The sequence below is a fragment of the Pungitius pungitius genome, chromosome 15 (assembly GCF_949316345.1).
Source record: "Pungitius pungitius chromosome 15, fPunPun2.1, whole genome shotgun sequence".
Classification (NCBI taxonomy): Eukaryota; Metazoa; Chordata; class Actinopteri; order Perciformes; family Gasterosteidae; genus Pungitius; species Pungitius pungitius.
The window spans coordinates 134445-160850 of record NC_084914.1 but is presented as its reverse complement, the minus strand read 5'-3'; the positions used below and the strand labels follow the sequence as shown (position 1 = coordinate 160850).

Here is a 26406-nt window from a genome sequence, read left to right as displayed (position 1 = left end):
CTCCCACAAACCCCCCCCCCCACCCTCTTCAAATCAATCAATGGAACAACAAAATCGATACAGTACATAGAAACCCAGCAAAACGCATTGCTTTCTGCAAACTTACAACCAAAAAGGGGCACACAGTTACAGGTCCTAAAATCACTTGGAAACAACCAAGTGAGAAGAAGGGAAGACCAGAGAAAGAAGAGCAGCCCCCAAACAAGAGAAACTAAAGAAATGCATGAAATGACAGAAGGTGGCGACGCGGGACGCAGCCTGTGTGAGACATCTCAGTCTGAGCTCCCAGCGAGACCAGTGGCTGAAGCACACATAGCACAGCCCATGCTACATAGCCGTGTGTGTGTGTCTCGTGTTGGATCATCCTCCCCCCCCCCCTCCCTGCATTCTTTACATCCTTCTCATCAAGTAGCCAGTAGTGAGTACAGGTTTTATTTTAAAATAGGGATAAAAACAGTTGTCCTCGACAGGTGTTTGGCCAAATAAATTTACAGTTATGCTGTCGCACGTTGTGGGTTTTTCTATTTAGCCCCCCCCCCTTGCTGTTTCCATTGAGTGACGACATGTAGCGACGCTACACGAGTCTCCTGGTTATCGTGCGTATCGGTTTGTTCTCTCGGTGCAGTCGGCGTGGCACCACAGGGTGACAATAGTGCAAAAACTAAAAAAGAAGCCCAGGCTGCACGTGAGGTGTCCGGTGGATACGGATATTATCTTTGTAAATTCAATTTGTTCTTTTTTTGTTTGTTTTTTATTGTTAATACTATTACATCCAGAAGGAGAAGTCACGATGAGAATTGGGGGCGGGAGGGAATGGAGCTGTACAGGCCGGGAATATTTATATTTATATATATATATATATAAATATATGTCATATTTCAGAAACTCCTTCGTGGCTCCAAAGCAGCGTCGAGGAGCCTGTCGCTGTCGTGGAATGACGCGTTGTCGGATTGGGCGATATCGGCATCTTCAGTGGTGTCTTCCTTCTGTCCAGCCGCTCTCAGCTGCAGACATTGAGAGAAACACTTTATTCATAAAACATCATATAGAAACCTAGAGAATTGAATGCTTCTCTTCTCTGGTTCCAGACTTCAACCCTCCGTGTGGTGACTCACTTCTTGTCGTGCTTAATGTCTCCGCCTGCGATGCTGCTGCTGCTGCTGCTGCCTCCCCGGATGGACACCGTCTGGCTGTTCTGGTAGAAGCCCCCCCCGCTGCGGTTGATGTTTGGGTGGGTGGGGGACGCCACCGGCTGCTGCCCGGGCCGGATGGGCTTGGCTGAGGAGGAAGAGGAGGAGAGTGAAACGGTTGAGGGTGCATCGTTCCCACTGAAGAAGAAGAAGAAGGCCCCTTCTTACCGATCTGGGCCGAATGTCCCCTCCTGGCCATGTTCTTGGCCCGGACGGCCTCCTTGATGCGGTCCACCTCCTGCTGGTAGCGCTTGCGGTCGCGGGCGGCGTTCTCTTTGGCCTCCTTCAGAGCAGACTCAAGGGCCTTGACCCGCTCAGCCGTAGCGCGAAGGCGTTTTTCCAGTTTCGGAAGCTCACAGCGCAGGTCTGCATTGTCACGTACCAGCTGTGGGGAACATTCGGGTTAAATGAAGCCTGACTGAGCAACATATACATGAAATAAGAAGCACTCATCCCTCAGCTTGTTGCCAAGTGAGTTTATTTTAAATCCCACCTGTTTGTGAACCTTGGTGAGTTGCTCAAGATTGTTCTCAAGAAAGGAAATTTTCTGTTTCTGTGCTGCGCTGCCGCCGGTGTCGTCAGAGTCCATCTCAGCGCTCTGCAGGGAGGAATAAAACACCAGCATTAAGTAATACACCACAAGAGAACTGCTTGATTTCCTTGTCAACCAGCCAATGAACATCTACAATCACAGCGGTTGACCTTTTTCACTCTGGTAGCCAGGTCCTGGACAAAGAGCTTCCTCAGGTTGTGCAGAGTCTGCAGCTCCTTGGCCTTGGATTAAAAAAACAAAAACAACTAGATTGAGATGGTTGGAACAGACTGACAACTGAACACGGTATCAAATAAAGTTAAATAACCTCGCAGTACATGTAAATGTCTGTTAATGTCTTAAAACCTAGTGTTTAACCATATTGAATATAGTGTAAAAATATTGATATTTCTGATTTCGTCCTTTTGGCGTTTGTATGGGTCAGTCAGACTCAGTCGATGCGTTTAAGGGACCAGGTGATTTTGAGGAACTCACCACAGTCTCCTCCAGACCCTTCAGGTCCTGCCTGGCCTGCTCCCTTCTGTCCTGCATCACGCTGAGCAGGAAGGAAAAAAAGACAACAAGTAAACATCAAGAAGAAACTCAGGACACGTGGTGCTGATGAGCTGCTGAACGTGGAGCACGCCGAGAAGACGGAGGCCGGCGTGGAGCAGCAGGAGGAACGTACGTGAGCTCGTGCAGCTTGCGGCTCTTCTCCTGGTCGGTGGATTTGAGCTTCTCATGCTCCACTCTAAGCCTCTCCTGCTCCAGCATGATCTTCTGGTTCAGACTGAAGGAGACCACACAGCACGAGTTTTATTGTTTTGTAGAGAAGTCTCGCTTTCACCTGGCTACCATCATCATCATCATCATTCTATCTCTGAACAATGGAGAAAGGACAGAGGAGCTTACTCTTGCAGCTCGGTGATGAGCTTCTCCTTGTTGTCCAGCTCATCTCTCAGGCTGCTGATCTGCTTCTGATGTGCGTCGCGGTGAGAGTGGATCTGCTTCTCCACCGCCTCCTGGACGTGACACGCGTGCAAACATAATTACACGTGAATAGAGTTTAAAACAACAGTTTGTCGGTTTATTGTTTAATGGCGTCGAGGAACACACCTTGACTTCATTGGCAGTCTGGATCTCACTCTCCTTCTCCATAGCGTGGACTTTCTCTGTAAAACCAAAACGCAGGAACAATTACGAGTTAGTAATACAGTGTTGTTCAATTTGTTGGGATGAACCATTGTTTACTCTTTGAAATAATTATTCTTTTGTTTATTGAATTTGGTAATAATTGAAATTCTTGTTTCAAATATTTTGTAATCATTCTTTTAAGAAAATGAACTAAATTGGGCTGAGAAGAGACTTTGGTGAACTCCTCACACTGAACCTTTAGCCGCACAATTTAAACGCAACACAATCTGGTAAAACTTGAATTCAGTCCCAAACAACAAGTTCTTAAATCTCTAAATTAGCTGCACAAACAGTTATTTTACGTTTAGATAAAAGAGGAAGCAGCGCCCTTTCATGTGATTAGCCTCCTAGCCTTTAAGTGGAGTAGAGAAGGTCTCCTCTGGAGTGGTGACATACCCTGAGCGCTGAGCTTCACCAGCTCCTCGTTCAGAGAGTCCACGTTCTCCTCCAGCTGCCTCTTCTTCTGCTCCACGTTCTGCAGGTACTCGGTCAGCGACTTGATTTTCGCCTCATGCTGCAGAAAGAGGAAACGATACAGGTGTTCATGCATATGATCTGCATGGAATGGGTCTCTTGGTTTCTCTAGGTGTTGGGTCTTCGTTTCCATGAACCTGGGAGATGCGCAGCTGGCAGGCAGCCAGCTCCTTCTCATTCTCGTCCATCTTCTGGTTGCTCTCTGACTGGGTTCCCTCCAGCTGCTTGCAGCGCTTGGCCATGGTCTTCACCTCAGACTTCATCTTACTGATGTAGAGGCGGGCCACAGTGAACTCCTCGTCGATCAGGCCACTGCCCTCGTGTTGCTGGAAAGGCGGAAGAACAAAAGCTGAAGGAATTAAGAGAAACTGCCTGGTGTTCAGTATCTGAACTGACAGTGAACTAGATCTGATCCAAGTTCCTGTGCTGCTGCTGCAGCCCTAGTGTTGCTATAGCAACCATTCACAAGGCACGGCAGTACCTTGATGTCATTGCTGCCCACAGCGATGCCGATCTCAGCGAGGTCTTTGAGCAGTGACGACATCATCTCAGTCACCCTCTTCTTCTGGTGGTTGGACATCTCCTTCAGCTTCTGGAGCTCAGAGTCCAGAGAGGACAGGATGGACTGTGGGGGGGGGGGGGGGGGGGGGCGACATGCACATATGTGTAAAGAGAAGTATGAACAAAAATTAAAGCACCACGGCGACTTATCTAGCTGCAGCTCACCGATTTCTGGCTCAGCTCCTCGCTGATGGCCTCAAACTCCTTGGTCTTGTCCTCCACCTCCTGGCTCTTCTGGTCGTAGTTGACGGCGAGCTCCTCCAGAGCCTGCAGCACCTCCTTCACCTCATCTTTGGAGGCCTCGTTCTCCGCCTGCAGGCGGTTCAGCTCCGCCTGGAGGTTCTCGTGATCGCGGCGCGAGGAGGCCAGTAGCTGCAAGCAGGAGGGAAAAGAAGTTTAATTATGTTGCTTCTTTAAAATAAATAGTATTATGGCATATTTAGTATAATAAAGGCACAATATGGACGAGTCTACTACTAAATAACAGCAAATGATGACAACATTTAGGACTGAGAAATGAAAGCAATGCATTAGTGCTAAAAAAAAGTAGCTCCTCAAAAAGCCACTTGAGACTCACTATTAAAGCGAGTGACCCCCCCCCCCCCCCCCCCCCCCAAAAAGAAAACATGTTGAAATGACCATATTGACAGCGTAGAATAATGTTTACAGTCTGTAACAAAAGGTCTCTAAAGCCCACATCTCCGTCCCATGCACCCGCGGGTGTGTTGGCCTTAAAGTGAGGCGCAGGCTTTGTTGGTGCATCGCTATCTGGAGGCAGCAGACAACAAAAAAGCTTGTTATAACGTCAATGCCACAATATTCCCTGAGATTCAAAACAGGGCATTATTCAAATGGAGCGAAGTGCTGACAAAGGAGAGTTGTCGTAGTGTGCACATTCTGACACACACACACACACACACACACACACACACACACACACACACACACACAGGTAAATACAGTGTCAGCAGATGGCAATCCTGTGAAATGACGGTAGTTTGGCCTGTTTTTGGTCCTGCTGCCGTGGAGCAATAGCAATACACCAGGCAAAGGTGCAACTGGCTTTTACAAAACAGAAATAGGAGATGACCCACAGTTCCATTTATTTAATACGACCTTTGATAATGTAAAAAAAACAAAAACTAAATCCATCCCCATTGTGCCTTAGGTCTGGAGCCGCCCTACATACACATCCTATGCTGTTTGAGGTCTACAGCTGATCAACATCCAGTCCTCACCTCATCCTGGTCCAGCATCTGTTGCTTCAGCTTCTCAGCCAGCTGGCTCTGCTGGTTGATCTCCTCGTCCTGTGAAGAGCGGGAACCCAAAGAGACATTAATTCCCACAGCAGCCACCACTGGAGGGGATTTGGTACGAGCGGAGAGACACAGCCAATAAAAATGATGAAAATGTTGGTAGGAATAAAAAGAACACGGTTATCATTCATGGGAATGATGCTGAACCCCCGATCAGCTGTCTGGCTTTTCTTGACTCTCCATTCAAAATAAATTTGAAAACCATGACGTGGAGGCAGAGGAATGTGGCAGCTTTAAATTTCCATATCCATGTTTCATGATGAAATTCATGTTTGCGTTTGGTGGTTTCGATGTTTTAAGCAAATCCACATCTGGCTCACCTTGTCGTCCAGCTGTTTGTAGAGCTTGGCCACCTCGGCCTCACACTTGTCTTTCTCCACGTCGGTGAGGCGGACGCCGGGCACGTTGGGCGTGGACGCCTGCTTCTCGTTGATCACGTTGTCCAGGGCCTGCACCTCGGCGTTGGCCTTCTCCTTGTCGAACTGCTCCTCCACCGGCACGCTTTCACCTGAGGTGAGAGTATGCAGACAAAAAGACGTGATGTTTCCTACAGATGTTTCTGGCATTGTAACACCACCGGAACCAAAACAGGCTGAAGAATCTGACATTGGCTTCCATTTGTGAGGAATCTCCTGAGGGCCAAGACGCAGTCGGATCCTCACCGTTCCTCCAGCGGTTGAGCTCGTTCTCCAACCAGGTGACCGTGTTCCTCAGGGTCGTATTCTTCACCTTCTCCCGCTCATATTTCTGCTTCCACTGCTCCGCTGTCAGCTCAACGTTCACTGTGACCGTGTTCTTGATGGTCTTTGCTCTGAAGAATTCAAGTGAAACATTGTATTATTCCATGAAGAAACACAGCAGTAACCATTAATTATTATTAATAATACACTGCCCATAATGGCAGATTTGGCTACACTACCAACCTTTGTCCAAACATGAGGGTGGATTTGGTTTCGCACTCATTGTAGGAGGAAGGCGAGCAGCAGATGATAATTGTGGTTCGACAGTTACCACCCAGAGAGTCCTGCAGGATACGGGTCATCTTGCTGTCTCTGTAGGGGATGTAGGCCTAGAAGAGACATTTAACCAATCATCACGGGTAGAAGACACAAAATCAAAAAAAATCCCTTTAAGTGGATTAATGATCAGTTTTGATATCATATCCTTAAAACTAATGTCACGTAAATATGCACAACGCACAGAGCCGACATGATGGGATGGCTTCAGTTACAGCTGCAATCACTTTAATGCTAACTTGATGCATTAGTAGTATTGAAGTGAAGCAGTCTGCAATACTTCTTTAGACTCCACACAGTGAGACATCTCTGCACAATAGCTTATTTGTTTTAGACCATGACTTGTGTATGAGAGAGCCCTCCTCCCTCCCTCCCTCCCTCAGGTTGTTTTCAGCTCGAAGGGGCTCAAGAACAAACCAATTGTTGATTAAAATTGAAAAGTGTGAAATCACTATAAAAGGCATTTAAGAAAAACATTGCTGGAAGGAAATTTCTTATCCACTCAAGTTGTTTCTGCGACACAAAGGGCCTCTAGATGATGGGAAAAGCTCTTTCACAGGGTGATTGAACAGTTTTTCCTGATGCACACTCATCTCCGGGCTGTGCGGCTGGCAAACACTGACTGACAGCAGTGTTTATAATACTCTTAAAAAAAGCTGTATAACCTCACCAGAGGTTGCGGTGAGATTTAATGGAGCAGCAAACATCTTGGGTAATATCACTGTGTCGTTCAGACTCAGATCAACTCTATTATCTCACACTGCGTTCGGTCCAGTGCACCAGACACGAGGGCCCCATTAAGCCCACCGTAATGCTGCTGGCGTTTGTAGCATCGCTTTCATACGTGCCCCTCCCAGAGCAAATCATGTTTAAAATACTCTGGTGGACACAGCTCCTCAATAGCAGATGAAAAGCTGACACGCCACAGAACAACCCACGCCTTCAAGTGCACAAAAACTACCCGCCAAAGAGTGAAAGCAGAGTTACGGACCGTTCCTTCTGCCAGGGCAGAGATGACGTTTCCCAGAGACGACAGAGACTTGTTGATGTTCTTGGCTTCATCCAGCACAGATCCCTCTGCTCCCGTTTTACTGACCTGAGAACATGGGAAAGAAATGTCAACCCGGTGGTGCGAGCAACGTAGGAGAAGAAGCCTACGGATATCCCCGAGGGATGGTTCTCTGTACCTTTTCACTGCCAGCCAGATCCACCAGGTAGAGTTTGCCGCTGAGCTTCTGCTCCGTCTGAGTGTTCTCCTGCTTGACGTTTATCAGGAAGATGCTGTGACTCCTGGAGCTGTGCTCGTTCATGTCTGAATGAGAAACGGAGATAGCGTCAGCCTCAAAAAAAGCACTACGGTGAATGACTGTGACCAAAGGCTACAAGAGGGAATCTTACTCGTAACTGCTACATGTCGGTTTGATTTGCCTTCATCGATTGTGTCCATGACCTCGTCGGGGCTGCAGACAAATCTCTCAGTGCAGCCCTACACGGAGAAGCAGAAGGTTGACCTTCACAAAAGCCTTTCACTGGGTATTACACGTGTGGCGGGAGGTAGAGTCTCACCTTGACGTACGGGACTCGGTTTTTGTCTTCGTGCACCGACAAGTTGGTCTTGGACACTGCAGGCGAGAGGACGTTTAGATGGACGCGTCAGGCATGAAGTCAGTTTATGGCCCTGCCTCCAATTTCATCTCCCTGATTCTACATCGTTTCCCCGGTTGGCTGACTTGCAAACGTACAAACTATAAAACTTCCACTCAGAAGGTTTATGTACCGTGAAATAAACAAGCCATCACCGTTAGCCGGTGAGAAAGAAGAGTCTTTAACTCCATTTCACAACTCGTTTTGTTTATCATCATCAAAACAGGAAAATACCACACTTAAATATATATCTTCATTTAAGTTTCTGACGGCAATGTCAAACATTCGTTCTTAAGGAAGTCTGCTTAGTACTCTTATGTAGTGTTGTATTTACAAAGCATTTAACAACATAATTGATGGCTTTACACAACGTTACTGTTGTCTGGTACTTTAGGCCAGATGTGTTCACTGCAGTATCGACACTTACCGTCCAGAAGATCCCGAATCTTGTCTAAGTAAATTTCAAAATATGAAACCTGTGAACAGAGGAAAAACATTTGGCGCCAATCCAGCTGTGAGATTATTAGAATCTAAATGTTTGATGATACAACAGCAGCCAAGTGACTTACAGGTTTAACAAGATTTCACAATAGGTCCTGAATTCATAATTATTATAATGCTTGTTAAAAAGGTGGTAGAAAAAAAGTTTTGTTCACAGTAAACATGAGTTAGACTGTTTGGTATTTTCAGAAGAAAAGAAAACTTTATTAACTCAAGTTAAAGTCTCGCCACTTTGAAGTTTCCTTCTTTCTACACACCAAGTGTGTATAATCGTGCAAAAGTAGAACACAAAACACAGGAACTGTTACACATGAAAAATGCTTAGTAATAAACTGAAAAACAAGAAGTGTGTAACTTGTTGCATGAACCTACAGTTTGGAAGTGTGAAAATAAGTAAATCGATTTAAACACTGAATCTAGAATTTTAATTTGGGGATTAATAGCACTACTCACTTTGATATGAAACTCCAGGTTTTCATCCATAGAGTAGATGTAGTTGAAGATATCTTGAACTATCCTGGGGATGATGCCCATTGCATCCGTGTCATGGAGATTCCCCTGTGAACAAATGTGACGTTGACCATGTAAGGCAAAGCTTTTTGATTAAAAAACAAGAAGCACTTTATAAAAAAAAAAAAAGTCATCCTCACCTCCATGGTGTGCGTTTTGCCAGACGATGTCTGCCCGTACGCAAAAATCGTCCCATTGTATCCCTCCAGAACATCTGTGAGACAGAAGGCTCAGGTCACTTTCATTTGCTGTGTCCGCTTGTTTGGAGCATACGGACACAGTCAGGAGTGAGACCTCACCTTTTACTATCTTCTGGGCGCAGGCATTGTACACCTGTTCTTGTGTGGTGTTCGACTGAAACACTCTGTCGAACATGTACGGTTTGCCCTAGAACGGAGAGAGAAGCGCGTGAGTAACTGCTGTAGTGCCACAAGAAAGAAGCACTATTGTGTGGTACAAAGCAATAATCCACGACACGTTTTGTATGAATGGGTCCGTGTGCTCCTCTGTTGCACCGACTGATCAGTGTTTTAACATCTGTTGGTGGGCCAGCAGGCCTTTCAGGTGTTTTTGAGAGTGAGAATAGAGGTGACAGGAAATGAGGCTCAATAGGAGGGGCGAGATGGGCCTTGGACGCTCAAACTGTCACGATTTGATGCCGTCAGACTGATTTTTCTTCCGCTGACTTTTTTGTTTTAGTCGAGCGTTCAAAGTCACTCGTTGTATCTGAACTCCTTTACAACAATCTTGGCAAGGCATTTATAATCAACTATACTAGAGTCAAAGCTTTTACCGCTGGTCAAAGAGCCGGTTCAAGTGGCAAATCAAAACACAACTTGAGTGTGATGGCAATCAATAGCTGGATTTAAGGGGGCAACCGCAGGGGTAATAAAAAACAGATGCCGCAAGCAATCCTGAGGTTTCACTGAGATGCCAACCTCTCTGTGGGGGTTTGAAGGAACAGGTACCTCCGCTTGTATCCAGCCTGATGGATGGGATTCTAACATTGAACATTACGAGTTTAAGAGCAAGAGACAGCCCCCTTCCCCACGGGATCGATTCAGCGTTAACACCTGCATGTGCGGTACAGGGCTGAGGATGGTGACAGACGATGGCTGACTTGTTCATAGAACTCAAGGTGAAACCACACATGTCACGAACGTGTCACTTTGCACCCCGGCTCATAACCCCTCCTTGACAGGCGGCCACATCCAAAGTACAGCTTAATAGAACAGAGCATCTTAAGACCTTGATCGTTCATCCCGGACAGCCACATCCTGGTAATTAACCCTGTGCAGAACAAGAGGCCTGAGCCACTATCAACCAACTGCCAGACGCTGCCAGCAAACAATGGCACAGCCCCAGTTTAAAGTCCTCATTGTTACCACTGCTACTGGCACCGTTACTTCTGTCCAATGGGATTACTCGCAGAGAATCTAATTACAGCGAAAAGCATTGTTAAAGTATTATTAGGTGCCCTGTCATGTCTCCTCTTTCGGATGGCTTTGTTATGATATTTGCCCAGTCAAAGCCATTCAGCACACCCCCCCCCCCCCCCCCCCCAATGTTATTCTGCAGCAGGCAACATGGTTCTTAATGTATGATGCGTGAAATTTGATTGGATTTGTGTGCAATTATGCAAAATGAGTTATCAGTTTTAATTTTGCTTCCTGGAACACAACTAGCAGGTCAATTGCTTTTGCTATGTCTGTTATTTACTTGTTCAAATGCATTAGGATCACTTTAACTTATCTCTCTAATCCTTTTCTTTTCTATTATTAGGTCTCACGCAAGTCACCCATTGCAATGAAACATCTGTGTTCTGGGGAGGTGCATGCAAGAGATGACAGTAGAAAAACTGAGGGGCTGATCTTCTGTTTGCAAAACTGACAGGGAAGTAAAGGAGGCCTAAATAATTCACCTGCTGCACACTGGCCCAAAGCGAGCAAACAGAACTACGCACGGCACCCACAACGCCCAATTTCATCATCATCGCTCCCTTTTCCTATACTTTATTTATTTATTTTAAAGCTGGCAGGGCTTTTAAGCAGGGCACAGCTGAGTGAGGGCGTACTGCTCTGGGAGAACAAACTCCCCGGGGTAGGTAATACCTCCAAACATATCCGCAAGCACCACAGCCTGCAATGGTAAGGCCTCTAATTAGACGTCTCTAGAAGGCAGTGAGGTTCAGCTTCAGCACTGCTGCGAAGGTGTCAGCCATAAAACAGGGTCCACGCCCTTTTAGTGTTTCAAAAAACGCATACAAATATGTGCAAAGTGAGTCAGCCTGGATAAGAGCGTCAGAAAAACAAAAGTCCATAACCATAGTGATTGCACTGCCCACCCGCAGAGACTGACCAGTGCCCGGCCAACTGCCTTCTCTGATTGGTTGAACCACTGATAACCAGGAGAGAAAGACACCGGGGGAGGCGTGTGATGCTACTTCTCAGAGCGGATACACCAGCAGAGCCCACAAAGCGCTGCACTGGAAAACTTGCATCCTTCACAATATGCGCTGGTATTTTGGGACTATGACCAGCACTCTGAACTGGGCTGGGCCACATGATGCCCGAGAGGCACAGGCAGCACACTCGCCATTTGTTTAAGTCCTCGAAATAGTGTCAGCAAAACTATTCAGGACGTTTCCACAGCTGCCTTCTTGAATACTCTGGTCTTCGGTGTTTTGCATGACAGAAAATGAATAGTCATGCCCTCCATGATTCATAGCCACAAAGCCAAAACGTACTGCTTTGTGAGTGCTATTCAAGATCCGGTTTTATTGCCTAGTAAACTCTTTTGAAGCATGGGCCGCGTAAAGACAAAGTCCACGCAAAAAAATAAGGCGTCAGGAAGAAAAACTAATGTTTAACCAGGATTATTTTCTGAAAAGATAAAGCACTGGCTTTTGAATGTTCAGCATGTACAAGCCTGAGATGTTGGCCAGACATTTAAGGTGCTGTCGTGCTCCCTCGCTCGTCTTTAGGCAGGACATCAGGCATTTTGCATGCTGCCGTGATGTTATAGTACAGAACACAGGTTCTGTTATGTAAACTGTGACTAGGCTTCTGTAATATAGGCCAATGATGTCAAGGCATCAAGTGCACATCATATGCGAGTTGATCTGTAGTCAAATGGAGGTAATATGGCACTGCAATAGAAGGGTGACATACAGGGATAATGGCATGTGCACAATCTCCATTAAGTGCTTTATCTCTACCACCAATTAATCCAAAGACATCCAACTTCAGTTTGATCCAAACCAGGACGTCTTCATCTACAGAAAATGTTGAACTTGCTGGGTCTGTGTTATAAATGTCAATGAAATAGAAGACTAACCTACCACTGGACTGCATATAGTTTGACTACTCCCCTGCCAATGACATTATTATGACGTTATCCTTGTCAGGTAGGCCACGGAGGTTTACTACATGTTATGTTCTATTCAATGAAAGGTTCTCAACGCGGTCTACAAAATGTGCTTCCGTGGTACCAGCTGGTCAGCTAACGTTAACTAATGTTAGCTTTAATCAAGCAAAAGCATTAAAAAACTACCCAGCTAGCCAAGGCCGGCTAATCTGTCAACTACCAGCTGGCCTAGCCTGCTAGTACGTTAGCCACGAACTAGCTTAAATCAAAGCTGGCTTAACGTGCCGCTTCGTGCTGACGCAAACCGTACATAATTAACAGCTTAATCGTTACAGAATGGCCGGCTGCTTGACAACTAACGTGCCGATGATGGTGCGGGGTGTACAGCGTGCAGCGTTTGGCGGGCTAAAGGCTGGGGCAACAGTTCAACCTGTGCCAGCCTGTGTGCCCGGGGCTTTGTTGAATGACAGCTCGCTAGCAATGACAGGGCAACCGCAAAAACAGAAAAGTGACATTCTGGGCCAACAGCAGGTCGACTGGCTTCTTCAAAGGTTAATGCGGGTGCCACTGCCCGACTACCCAATGATCCGGAGACCGAGTGAGTCCACGGTTTAACGCAAATGTAAAAGTTGTCTTCGGCAGAGGGCCGACGGCGTAAGGCAACGGTGAACAGGTCAGCTCTAGCTAACATTACCGTTAGCTAACAAGCTAAAGTGCTAACTAACTACTAGCTGGAAGACAATCAAAAATGGCGTACGCTTCCAGAAGGCTCGGTCAAATAGGTAGTCGGGGCCCTTCATCAGAAAATGACTCACCCCGATAATAACGTCCTCTTCCCCTTGAAACTTGGGAATGTATCGGTCTCCTCTGACCACCTCGGAGCTGTTCAGGGGCCTAAAACGGCACATCACTTTGATGGTGCACTCCGCCGGGTCGGCCATCTTCAGCGGGTGTACGAATGGAAATTCACCAATACAATAAAAAAAAGTATATCCTGGATCCTAGGGGCGGCCTCAGGGGGGAGAAAGGGGGAGAGCCGAGGCCCTCTGTCTCAATCTAATGTTCTGGGTGAAGGGCGATAATCTGTCGGGCATTCGACCAAATTCGTTGTTTTGCTCTCAATGTTGGGAAGCCATGACGCCGGTGGATCAGCCACCTCGCCCCTCCTGCTGATGTGGAGCCCGATGACGTCACGTCCCCTCCTCGCTCCGTCCGGCTGCTGTAAAAAGACGTTAAAACGTTAAACGTTACCTTAATGATCTTTGTGAAATATATTTTGATCGGAACAGATTTGAGAAAAAACGGTTCAAGTTTTGTTTGGTAGTTCTATCTATCAAAACTCACCATATGTTATATTCTTGAAATTAAGTAGACTGCCGGTTAAAGCCTAAAAAATGTCAAACATGCAGTTCCTTTATAATATAGTTCCATTATAATATAAATATAATATCCAATGAGATATATATTGTTATTGTTATGCAGATTAACAAGAAAATAATTGATGTATATAGAAAACATAATAGGATTGTCTGTGTACGTATCTAGATAAATCCTCACATTAATAATTAGGCCATTGAAGGTAGTCGATTAACAGACGAGGACACCGTCTCCATCCATGGATTTCAGCTGGAGGCGAGGGTCCGCATCCCAGACATCGAACATCTCTGCAAAGCAAAATGGGACTCCAAAAAGCATTTTCATTTCTCAACCCTGTGCTGTGTATTGACAATAAAAGAATTGTTGCAATCTTGTAAAAAATATGTTGTTGTTGTGCTTTTTAAACCTGTATAACCCTTTAAAACAATTTTGAAGTCTATTAATACATGGGGCATGATCTGCAGATAAGATGTACAGTCCAACCCATAAAACTCACTTCTAGAATAGTTTAGACCAGAATAGTCTAGTTTTGAAAGGAGCCATACATTTCACTGATTAAAAGTGTGATAAAACTTCAATGGAAACACCGGCTATGATGTCATCCAGCAGGGCACACATTTCCTGAAAGCTGCTTTCAGGAAGATTTAAGGGAAGCCTTCTGGACAATAGTGCTATTGAACCCAAAAGAGGACGTTACTGTAGCCTGTGACTCAGCTGTCATCAGGAGAGGGAGCCGCAGCTGTGAGGCCTCCTCTTAAATAAAAAGGCATCGCGTCTGACCTCCCTCAACAGATGCCGTAATGGAGCAAAAGCCAGGACAAACACATTTTCAGGCCGCTCCCTGAGAACAGAGAGGGATATCCTTTTTCATGCCGGAGTGCTTGGCTAATCCAAATACCAGTTCTACTGGCCACAGGGTGTGGCTGCTGTGGGACCTGAAGCTGTCACAAGTCCCAACGGACCACTGAGTCCACTGTTCTTCATGAACCAGAGGAAGAATCAACGGGGGGGCGATTCAGTAATATGAGACGCTCTCACACTGTTTTTATACGTCTTTACGTATTCTGATACTAAGTTTCATATTTATAAGAAACCCTGAGCCCCCCCCCCTTTAACTGTGTACCAAAGGTCTCATGAATATCGTTAATGAATGGATTTTTAAAACTTTCTCCCCACATTGGAAGAAGAACAATGTTTACGCCAGAACAAAATGTTTTCTTTTTTTTTAAATAACATTCTGTGTCATTAAATCTAAGCTTTTTCAGATAACGGAATAAAAAAGACTGCTTACATCAATCTACTTTGCCTGTTCTGCACAGTTAGTGCTCTGTAATCATTGCTGCAATACTTAGAAAACAGAACAACCGTCAATACGTAAAGTATAAAGTCACTTTATTAACAAAAGCCACCAGGGTGGTTATGGAATACACACATACATTAACTCAGGTCATTCCAATGCACAGCATTCATGGAGGGGGTGAGGCTGAGGGGGGGGGTTAGGGTTATGGAATACAAAATACTAGGCTTGGTCTTTAAAATATTGATCTATTTGCAGAGTATGTATTTGTCAATAACCTCACATTTAACATTTGCATAATGCTCCCTGTGCTGTGGACCTACAGCCAGGGACAAAGTACCACAACGACTGTTCCAAGTAAGACTTGAATATTACACTTGGCCACTATGTTAGTTTAAGGAAATATAAAACACACATGCGCTGCATTTGATGGATTGTCTCTTCGTGAAAGACCTCTGGGGATTGCTTTTGGCTCAGTCTACTCAAAAGTGAGACCAGCTCTGTCGCAGACATTTACACTCACCGGCCACTTTATTAGGTACACCTGTCCAACTGCTCGTTAACACTTAATTTCTAAGCAGCCAATCACATGGCGGCAACTCAGTGCATTTAGGCATGTAGACATTGTCAAGACAATCTCCTGCAGTTCAAACCGAGCATCAGTATGGGGAAGAAAGGTGATTTGAGTGACTTTGAACGTGGCATGATTGTTGGTGCCAGAAGGGCTGGTCTGAGTATTTCAGAAACTGCTAATCTACTGGGAATTTTCACGCACAACCATCTCTAGGGTTTACAGTGAATGGTCCGAAAAAGAAAAAACATCCAGTGAGCGGCAGTTCTGTGGGCGGAAATGCCTTGGTGATGCCAGAGGTCAGAGGAGAATGGCCAGACTGGTTCGAGCTGATAGAAGGGCAACAGTGACTCAAATAACCACCCGTTACAACCAAGGTGGGCATAAGAGCATCTCTGAAAGCACAGTACGTCGAACTTTGAGGCAGATGGGCTACAGCAGCAGAAGACCACACCGGGTGCCACTCCTTTCAGCTAAGAACAGGAAACTGAGGCTACAATTTGCACAAGCTCATCGAAATTGGACAATAGAAGATTGGAAAAACGTTGCCTGGTCTGATGAGTCTCGATTTCTGCTGCGACATTCGGATGGTAGGGTCAGAATTTGGCGTCTACAACATGAAAGCATGGATCCATCCTGCCTTGTATCAACGGTTCAGGCTGGTGGTGGTGGTGTCATGGTGTGGGGAATATTTTCTTGGCACTCTTTGGGCCCCTTGGTACCAATTGAGCATCGTTGCAACGCCCCAGCCTACCTGAGTATTGTTGCTGACCATTTCCATCCCTTTATGACCACAATGTACCCAACTTCTGATGGCTACTTTCAGCAGGATAATGCGCCATGTCATGAAGCTGGAATCATCTCAGACTGGTTTCTTGAACATGACAATGAGTTCGCTGTACTCAAATGGCCTCCACAATCACCAGATCTCAATCCAATAGAGCATCTTTGGGATGTGGTGGAACGGGAGATTCGCATCATGGATGTGCAGCCGACAAATCTGCGGCAACTGTGTGATGCCATCATGTCAATATGGACCAAACTCCCTGAGGAATGCTTCCAGCACCTTGTTGAATCTATGCCACGAAGAATTGAGGCAGTTCTGAAGGCAAAAGGGGGTCCAACCCGTTACTAGCATGGGGTACCTAATAAAGTGGCCGGTGAGTGTATAGGTCACCTGTTAACAGAAAACACAGACATTCAGTGAAGTGATGCGAGGGTACAGGAGAAAGCAAAGAAAGCTCAGTTTGCATTACTGCTGGATTTCAGCTCAACGCTGACGAAGCTTAAGATGAACAGACAAAGAAGGAAAACCGAGAACCAGAAGAGGGCTGGAGACCGAGGACAGTGGGCCAATAAAACAGAATACATCCTGGTTGTTGCTGGAAATGTCGTCGGCCTGGGCAACGTGTGGAGGTTTCCATACCTCTGCTACAAGAACGGTGGAGGTGAGTCATGCAGCTTCTGGACCCAGATCCGATTACACTGAAATCAACTGGTCCCAACATGCACACGTCTCTGTCTACCACCCAGGGGCCTTTCTGGTGCCGTACGGCCTGTTCGCCCTGGTGTGTGGGATACCCCTGTTCCTGCTGGAGAGCTCCGTGGGTCAGTACACGCAGGAAGGATTCGTCACCTCCTGGAGGAAGTTATGTCCTCTGGCCCAAGGCGAGTTTGTCCAGAGAATAAATAAACTCTAATACTAATACTCAAACTTGACCCTCAGAAAAGACATCATTTTGACTCAGACTCATCTCGCTATGAAGAAAAGATAACATTTTCTTTTTGTGTTTTAGGAATTGGATATGGACAAGCAGTGGTGAAACTGTACGACTTCAGCTTCGTTATCATAGAAGCCTGGGCTCTCTTTTACTTGGTGTTCTCGTTTAGTGCCCAGGCGCCTTGGGCCACCTGCGAGAACTCATGGAACACACGTGAGGTTTCATTTTCTAAAGCTTGAAAACCCAGAATTTTATGCTCTGACAGCGATTCCCGGTGTGACGTCCTTTTAGTTTGAATGAGAGTACCCACGTTCTCGTATGTCCTCGTTTGTCCACCAGCGAGCTGCATGGGCCTTAGTTTGGATTCTTCCTCGTCCAACTGGACAGCAAATCTGACCGTGCTGAAAAAACACACCTCTGCTGCCACCGAGTTCTGGGAGTGAGTCTAAATTCCCTTTCATCGCATTATGCTTAATAATAATCCATTCTAATTATTACATTTTATAACAAACCTGGATAATGAATGTGCTATAAAATAAAATCAGGTGGACATTTACTTTGCCTTCCATGTCTTTGTTATCAAATTATAAAAAAAATACCTTCTGATATTTACAAAAAGAATTATCATCATTTTTTTCTAAAATGGATGGTTTTTTAGCTTATACCAGGTGACATGTCTGTTACCTGCTCATCAAGTATAAGCCCCGCCTCCCTCTCAGGCGGCGGGTGCTGGGTGTCTCTGCAGGCATCGAGGAGCTGGGCAGCGTGCGGTGGGAGCTGGCTTTGTGTCTTCTGGCCTGCTGGGTCTTCTGCTACTTCAGCATCTGGAAAGGTGTCAGATCCTCCGGAAAGGTCAAGGGTCACACGTTAATCACAACGTTTTACCTTTAGAAACCATCATCATGCATTTTATTCTTCAGCAAAAATTCATTAGTCATCTCCATTACTTCTAGGAATTGTGAAAAATAATTATGACTTTCTCTTTTCTTTCAGGTAGTGTACTTCACAGCCACGTTCCCCTATGTGATGCTCCTGATTCTGCTCATCAGGGGTTTTACTCTCCCTGGAGCTTGGGAAGGGATCTACTACTACCTGTACCCAGACGTGAAGCGCCTGGCAAATCTTGAGGTATCCTCTTTAAACCCGTTGGGCCTCCTATTCAAGATCAAAAGTGTAACATGAAAACGTTAGTAATGCTTTTATTGCGCTATTTGGAGGTGTTGAAGCGGGATTGGGTTCCTGGATACGTTAACAGCAGGGTTGGTCATTTAGGCGAGCGACCCTTTTAACCAATATTTGATCTCTGAAGAACGATGTCTGTCTGGCTAATTGAATTTATTCATTTAATCTTTGGTCGTTAAAGGCAGCATTTGGCTCCAAATGAAAGGAGCTAATGCTTGAACACCATTAAATCCCCTGAATACATTACGCAGTCATTTTTATGAGGGCTGTAGACATAAACGCATTAATCGATGCGCTTAATGTGGCCAAATTAATGCAACAAAATATTTGTATGTAGTTAACGTGCGTTAAACCGGAAGTGGACCTCAGAAACAAACCGGCCGGTGGATGCAGTCACTTCCATCAAGACGGACAGAGCTTTTTGCATTAGGAGTAAAACCAACAGAAAGCGCGACACACAGCGATCTGTGCAGAGGAATCACTCCATGCGTCAAACAGAAGGGGCGTAAAGCCCCAACATCATCAAATGGGTGTAGTTTTGTGTTTAAAATAACATTATCAAGTAATCAACAGTGTCTGAAATACATACATAAATACTGTCTAAAGTGATTACTCGTTACTTTTAGTCTTTTAGAAGAAAACCAAACATTCATTAAAAACATTGTAACAACAGCAACATCCATTAATCGAGATTAATGCATTTCAAAATGTGCGATTAATTAGTTAATTCTTTTGAATCTATTGAATTTTATCAATAGTTTTACTGGATTTGTAACTAAAAAGTGCGCGGGTTAGGACACTGTGACGTGCACATCATTTCTGTACTCATTTCCACGAGATCTTTGTGTGAAGCACTATTTGTCTGTGCAACTTGGTTCTGGCTCGGTGCTGCATACAAAGGTCCAAGTCCGGGTGTGGCAGGAAAACACAAAAGTGAGAGTTGCAACGAGAGTAGAGGTGTGCATTTCAAAATAAAACAGGAAACTATGAACCACAAAGGCATTCGTTTTACTGCCTCTAGATCAAGTGCAAATGAGTGTAGAAAATAACGCTCCCGTGGATATAATGTACCTTTTGTGTCATAACAGGTGTGGATAGAAGCAGGATCTCAAATCTTCTTCTCCTACAGTCTGACTGCAGGGACTCTGATTGTGCTGGGCAGCTATAATGAGTACAGCAACAACTGTTATAAGTAAGTACACCTTTCCCTTTGAAGTGGGTCTCTTTTTCTTGAGAGCTACATGGAACGAGCCCAAACGAACCATCTCACTGACGTGACCTCTAGGGACTGCTTCTGGCTCAGTCTGCTCAACAGCGGGACCAGCTTTGTTGCCGGATTCGTGGTCTTCTCCGTCCTGGGCTTCATGGCTCAGAAACAGGGCGTCACTGTGGACACTGTGGTGGAGTCAGGTACAGACTCCATGTGACCCAGGAGGACGCTTCGTAGGAGTGACACTGTTATTTATCGCTGTCTCACAGGTCCTGGTTTGGCCTTCATTGCTTACCCTCAGGCTACGGCCATGATGCCTTTGCCCCAGTTCTGGACCTTCTGTTTCTTCCTGATGCTCATTCTTCTGACTGTTGACTCACACGTAAGAACCTGTCTGTTGTATTAAGTTTGAATCTAATACCAACTTTTTGTAAGCGGACAAACGTTTTCTGTGTTTTTTGCCCCCAGTTTGTGGCGGTGGAGTGTTTCATCACCTCAATATGCGACTTGTTCCCGAAGCTGTTTCGTAAGGCGGGAAGACACGAGATGCTCGTCCTCTTCATCTGCTCCTCCTTCTTCCTCCTCCATCTGCTGATGGTCACCGAGGTGAATGAAACGTTTCCTCCAATATGCTGTCACAAAACAGTACTGAAAAACCCCGTCTTCACGTTGTGTCGCCCGGCTGCAGGGAGGGGTTTACATATTCCAGCTCATTGATTATTATGGGATGACCAGGGCGTGTCACTACTTCATGGCGCTATGCGAGTGTCTGGCTCTGGCCTGGACCTTTGGTATGAAAACTAACTGGTCTTATTTTGGCTACGAGGCGATATGAGTCACTAACTTGTAGCACGTGGACCAGGTGCCGACCGTCTGGTGAACATCATCGAGGACATGACAGGACAGCGGCCGTCTGTCTTCTTCAAACTCTGCTGGAAATACGTCATCCCTCTGCTGTCCCTGGTGAGTCGGACCGTCTGTGGGACAGAACTGTACATGGAAAAGACGGGATTCCTTTGGACCTCAAAGCTGTCCTCCACAGATTGCCTTAATCCTGTACCTGGTGGACTATAAACACCTCAGGATTAACCAGTACGTCTACCCGGACTGGGCCTACGCACTGGGATGGACCATGACGCTGTCCTCCGTCGTCATGGTGCCACTGTGGGCAGCTGGACAGATGTGCTTTGCAGCCGGAACCATCCGACAGGTCAGAGTTCACAGGAGACCATTCTGGAGCTCCGGATGCATAAAAAAAAAGAGCTAAATGTTTATTTTTCATATCTGATTAATGATATAAAAGAATCACTGGTTATTAAAAGGTTTTTGTCTGTGTCTTCCAGCGCTTGTCTGTTCTCTGTCGTCCTGCTGAAGATCTGACTTGGACCAACGGAGAAGCAGGAGAAGAGGGAACGGCTGTGGAACTGGAGACGACTGCAGAGACGACCTAGTTTCCCCCACCCAATTGTTCCAACTAATTCAGAGAAGGTCATTTGAAAGTGGAATAAACTAAACATGTTTCAGTATTTAATCTTTATTGAGTCGGACATTTGGCAATGGAGGTGGAGTCCAAAATGCTTGTCCTTCTAGTTTGGACATGTCCATGTAGTTCAAGTAGGTCCTCCATCGCCCGAGCGATGCGTCTTTGACCTTTACCCAGAGGTCACCACAAAGGGTCGGCAGCGGCGCTCCTTGCTCTTCTGTCCCAACGGAAAATGTCATTTCTTTTGGAAAAACCCCACGATGGACGCTTGTTTGGAGCCTTTATTCGCGCTGGGGGGCGCTTTCTTCTGACTCCTCTTCTCGTCCGCTCTGCTACTCGCGCCTGCTTTTGCAGGGACGACATCTTTTGGAGCTTTGGGGGCGTGAACCTCGTCCTCTGAGTACGATTCACTCTCGTAGCCTTTCTCGGTCACTGAGGGAGGAAACGGATGCATCAGGCACATTATGGTGTGTGTGTGTGTGTGTGTGTGTGTGTGTGTGTGTGCAGGCCATCTGGAAGGAATCCACAGCACTTCTCCACATTGTGTTCGGGTTACAGCCTTATTACACACAACATCCCATAATGACAAAGTGAAGAAAACTAAAGAAAAAATTAAAGAGGAAGTTTCTAAAAACGTCAATTGACTAATCTAATAAATCTATTTCTATGCAAAATGCCTTTATCTAGATATCTGTGGGCTTTTCTTTGTTCTCTAGTGGAATAATAAATAAATGGTAAGTTGATTGAAAATCACTAGTTGCAGAGCTAAATTGAACTAAATTTCAACTTTTTGTACATTATGACAACAAAAAGGTATTAGTTTGCTTAGTATCGTTATTTTGTCGTGGAATGAGGAACAATCATTAAAACATTTACATCATGATGTGAGCTGTGTAGATCTTCAGCATATGGTTGTTGTTTTGTGAAAATGAGTCGCATTAAGGAATAAGGAATGTCATACCGATGCATCCATCATCATCTAAAAACGTCTGAGATTTGAGGACTCGTCTCCTCTTCCTCGTCTTCATCTCAGAGTTCCCCTGTGGAGGAAACAAAAACAGGAATAAGCTATTTGGTGCCAACCACATAAAGAGCCGATGATCACTTACTAACAGCATTAAAGACACTTTTCTATCTGATCAGCAGGTTTAATCACTTACATGAGAACGAGAAACAGGCTCCGCCTTCTTCTGGGGACTCGGGGAAGGTGCTCTGGTTTCCATCTGCTGAGGAGAATCTGGAATGACTGAAGAACAAGTAGATTAGTCTCCTATGAAATAAATAAACCATCTATACGCCTGTAGTTTGAGCACAAGGAGGATCATTCATTTGAATCATTTTAAGCAGCTCACCATCTTCGTCGCTGCTCTCAGGCTTCTTGATCCTTCGTCTCTTTTTCTTCTCCATCTTCTCCTCTTCGCTGTCTGAATCCACCAGCCGCTTGCTTTTGCTTCAAGAGGAAGAACTTTTATTTGAATACATTTACAGCTTAATTTGACTTTGCTGAAGCAAGTCAATCAGTGAAGACCAGTTAAATACAAAAGCTTTTGTATTTCTACACTTAGTCATTAAATGAAAGGGTTCCTGTCTGTGTTTCATTCCAAAGCTTTGAGTGCAAATCCTTCATGTGAATTACAAAGCTTTTTATTTCCCCACTTGAGTGTTACATGAAAAAACACACACCTCCTGGAGTCTTTCTTGGCTTCTTTAGGAAGCTCCACAGCAGCAGCAGCAGCAGCAGCAGCTTTCTTTTCTTCAGGACGCCGTTGCTCTGCTGCTGCTGTTGTTGTTGTTGTTGTTGTTGTTGTTGTTGTTGATGATGATGATGATGACCGAGCTGCTTGCTCAGTCGTCACCGTTTTTTCTGCTTTCTCTAAAGAAAACCATGAGTGTTTAGGTAGAAAAGGGATCAACTTTAATGCCTGATGACGGAGCCCTTAGAGTCCCGTCATCCTGCTCACACTTAGTACCAAATAAAACCTTTACACTCACAACACAATATTACTCACTTGCTGCCTGACTCCCAAAGAAGTTCATCATAGATTTGGCTTTTGCTTCTGGTTTACTTTTGGGGGCATCGGCCTAAAAACACCAAACAGCAGCAACAAAACAAGGAGAAATAGATCAACCCTTTACTCTGATACCTCATTGTAAATATCAGACACCAAAGACCACAGAGGCCTACCACAGGCGCGCCCTCCTTCTCCCCCGACTCGACGGCTTTGCCACTGTCCTGGTTCTTGGGAGCGGCCTTGTTTGCAAACATCCCCATGATGCCTTTCTGCGGCTTGCTGGGAGGTTTGGAAGCCACGTTGGCGTCTCCGTTGGCGCACAGCTTCTTGTTTGCGGGCTCTGGCGTCGGAGCCCGCTGGATCTCTCTCGTCTGCTGCAGTCCGGAGGACGCGGGCACGGCGTCGGCACAGCTGATCGCGCTGTATCTGCAGGCAGAGGAGACGGATAGGAAAAGTGGACCTTCCTGTCGTTAGGAACAGCTAGTCCTCCCCTGGAGGAGCAACACACCTGCTGCAGTCCTTCAGATTGTCCTTCACGGCATCGTAGTCGACGCTGTAGAGCGGGCCGCTGTCCTTCAGTAACGCTTTCTGGACACTGTAGACGTGGACGCTGACGATCAAGCTCATTTTGGATTTGAAATCTGTCACAGAGGAAACACACGAGGCGAAATAACCATCGATGAACCCAATAGAAAGAAATGACAGATACAGAGTCAGTAAATCTACACACCTTCCAACTGGTCCTCTTTGACAACGGACACCTTGTGACTCTAAGAACAAACACAACGTCGGCAACACAATAAAAAAGAAACGAGAAGAAATAAGCAGGTCTTGTTGGTTTGTTGTATTTCTCACCGATTGGCCGTTGTCCACAAACTTCCCGGACACCAGGTAGGTGGCGTGGAGCCGAGCCGAGCTTTCCTTCCTCTTGTGATCCAAATAATGGAAGAGCATTCTGAGACAAGGCACACATTTTAATCAGTCAGTTTCATTTGGATGGGGATGGTAATAACTAAATAATAACTAATCAATCCTTAAAAGTTGTTTGCTGTATTCTTTGGGATTCCAGTTAGCTTTTAAACATTTAAACACGTGACATTTGGGTACAGTAAGAAGGAGTAGGAGCACCCACTGTTTGGCTGTGTTCACATGGACCCCCAGAGTGAGACTCAGCCATTTATACGTCACCTGTTGGACAGAAACAAACACCAATGACTGATGGCCACATTTGAGGGTTTACTAGCTAGATGAGCCGTGGCCACCGACTAACATTACAACAGCTTTTCATTTGTCAGAATAGCCGTTAAAACGTGGCGTCAGTTTATGCTTTAAAGCTTCAGCTGCATCATCGTTAGCGTTCGACGTTACACTTTAAGCTGACCCCTTCATTGAATGATATCCGATTCTTGTTCAACATTTCCTTCATTTAAAATAAACCCCGCCGTTGAGCAGCACGGGTTGAAACGTACAGATAAAAACAAAAGGTTTCCATCTTTTTAGATCATTCATACGCTGAATTAACCACAAAGCGGGAAACAAATAGTGGACAGTTTTGAGCCATATCATTACAAATAAAAGCATTAACCAGAAGGAAGCAACAGGTAACGTTAGTTTACTGGAGGCGGTTCAACGGCTAATCACACCGGGTGAAGGCGGGTCTAACGACGGCTAGTGTCGGTACGTCGACCCGCATGACGTCAAGAAAATATAATAACACTTCTCGAATATAAAATACACTCACTATCTTATCTTGGTCGTTGACATATTCGTCGATATTATCCAAATAAAGCTCGTCCATTTTGTTCAACGGGGACGTCTTGTTGCTCCTATTTAACTGCGCGCGAAAACAGGTTATTTACTTCCGGTGAAATGTCACGTGTTCCTTCTCTTTCTTCCGGTGGGATGACCGCCGCAGGGCGCCCTCTACAGGCCAAGGACTATCGAAAGATTCAGTCCTATTGCCAGAATTATTGCACTAATTACTTCTGTTTGTGGTAATGTTTGATCAAAAAATACACATTTTATCCTCCCTCTTGTTTAATCCTTGTTGAATTAGCTATATATGTAAAAGCCATTTGTTGGTGTCGACAAAAGAATCACTTCCCATTTCCTCATGTGTTAAAGTATATTATCTAAGACCAGTGTACTCTTTCTTGAGACAATATTGTACTTTTATTATTTTGTATCATGCAAATCAACTTTTCAGCTCAGAGACACACAGACGTGTGAATAATTTATGCAAATCTCCACAAATTCAGTCCTTGCACTTAATTAAATCTTTGGGCATTTTTCATCACATGGCCTGCAAGACAATTGTTTGGCTGCAGCAAGTTTAATACAAATGCCCTCAAAAACAAGAAATGCTTTTTTTTCTGGATTTATAATCCATTTGGTTCTTCAACTCACGACTCTTTTCCTTTATAAAAACACAGATTTCAGGTCCAAGCAACATTTCCTGTATTTACTGTGATATCTTAGCTTCAGGCACACCCTTCAGCGTTCTCCTCAGTCTGCAACTGTGTGCACCCAAAGCTCCACGTGTCACATCTGTCCCAAATACCTGTTGTCTTTCATTCACAAGATGACAGCTGATAGTTTGGAACGGAATAGGACGGAGGCAGCGATTGAAAATGAGCATTTCAAAGAAGAAACTGTAAACAACATCAAGTGTCAAGTTCACAGGGTTTTTTTCTCTCTAGAGCTTAGAAAGAAATGTTGAAGTTGTAAAGAGCTAGTGGCACCATCAATCACAAATCCCCCAGTTTGGATGTTGCTTTAATATACCATTTGCTCTCTTAGAGAAGACGATTAACTTCCCTCCCAAATATTCCTAAATCAAATTCCACGACTTCAAGTGGTAAAACAAATACAGTTCGAAACAAGAACCAAGTATTAAAACCCCAAGTAGTTCTTTGTGTGGTTTCTGAATATCAAGCAAGTATTTGCTGAGGAAGCTGGATGAAAGATCATGAATTGATTTATGCGTAACAATCACTCATTTTATGCCTGGGCAGGAAACAGCAATAACTGGTGTTGGTGAAGTTTGTTATTAAATAAAGAAAAAAAGAGGCTCCAGCTCTGCACGCTTGCGGTTTTGAATTTTAATGATAATACTGGTAAATTCAGAAGCACGTTGTTGCATGAAACCTTTGGCGATCTCATCGTCAGATGTTTTCCAAAACAAATCAGTGGTCAACGCGAGGGCGCCGCAGCTCGTCATCATCCGTCTGCATCAGGTGAAAGCTCATT

The 26406-nt window shown here is 45.2% G+C and overlaps 3 protein-coding genes across 3 annotated transcripts; 1 reads left to right on the top strand and 2 right to left on the bottom strand.

Annotated features, from left to right (window-relative positions):
* Window positions 1-28: 28 nt before the first annotated feature.
* LOC119209854 (kinesin-1 heavy chain) lies at window positions 29-13494 on the bottom strand. Its single transcript, XM_037459457.2, has 26 exons — window positions 13120-13494; window positions 9238-9325; window positions 9079-9152; window positions 8882-8986; window positions 8355-8403; window positions 7850-7905; window positions 7682-7769; window positions 7471-7595; window positions 7275-7379; window positions 6191-6336; window positions 5930-6078; window positions 5588-5775; window positions 5190-5258; window positions 4117-4323; window positions 3872-4015; window positions 3528-3716; window positions 3313-3430; window positions 2839-2894; window positions 2635-2744; window positions 2411-2512; window positions 2218-2278; window positions 1893-1964; window positions 1684-1788; window positions 1359-1575; window positions 1116-1278; window positions 29-1004 (listed from the first exon to the last, which is right to left on the bottom strand). The coding sequence occupies exons 1-26, from the start codon at window positions 13243-13245 to the stop codon at window positions 1001-1003; spliced, it is 2916 nt and encodes a 971-aa protein (XP_037315354.1). The 5' UTR covers window positions 13246-13494; the 3' UTR covers window positions 29-1000.
* Window positions 13495-16750: 3256 nt separating this feature from the next.
* On the top strand, window positions 16751-21226 carry LOC119209857 (sodium- and chloride-dependent betaine transporter-like). The gene is made up of 14 exons (XM_037459469.2): window positions 16751-16997; window positions 17083-17217; window positions 17346-17483; window positions 17610-17709; window positions 17990-18122; window positions 18264-18398; window positions 19541-19644; window positions 19738-19862; window positions 19932-20044; window positions 20131-20268; window positions 20351-20453; window positions 20525-20625; window positions 20705-20872; window positions 21006-21226. The coding sequence occupies exons 1-14, from the start codon at window positions 16841-16843 to the stop codon at window positions 21111-21113; spliced, it is 1758 nt and encodes a 585-aa protein (XP_037315366.2). The 5' UTR covers window positions 16751-16840; the 3' UTR covers window positions 21114-21226.
* Window positions 21227-21239: 13 nt separating this feature from the next.
* pold3 (polymerase (DNA-directed), delta 3, accessory subunit) lies at window positions 21240-25027 on the bottom strand. Its single transcript, XM_037459468.2, has 12 exons — window positions 24899-25027; window positions 24290-24345; window positions 24013-24112; window positions 23888-23927; window positions 23666-23798; window positions 23331-23583; window positions 23155-23227; window positions 22829-23018; window positions 22498-22595; window positions 22306-22391; window positions 22107-22185; window positions 21240-21577 (listed from the first exon to the last, which is right to left on the bottom strand). Exons 1-12 carry the CDS (start codon window positions 24953-24955, stop codon window positions 21381-21383), a joined length of 1362 nt encoding a protein of 453 aa, XP_037315365.2. The 5' UTR covers window positions 24956-25027; the 3' UTR covers window positions 21240-21380.
* Window positions 25028-26406: the final 1379 nt, after the last annotated feature.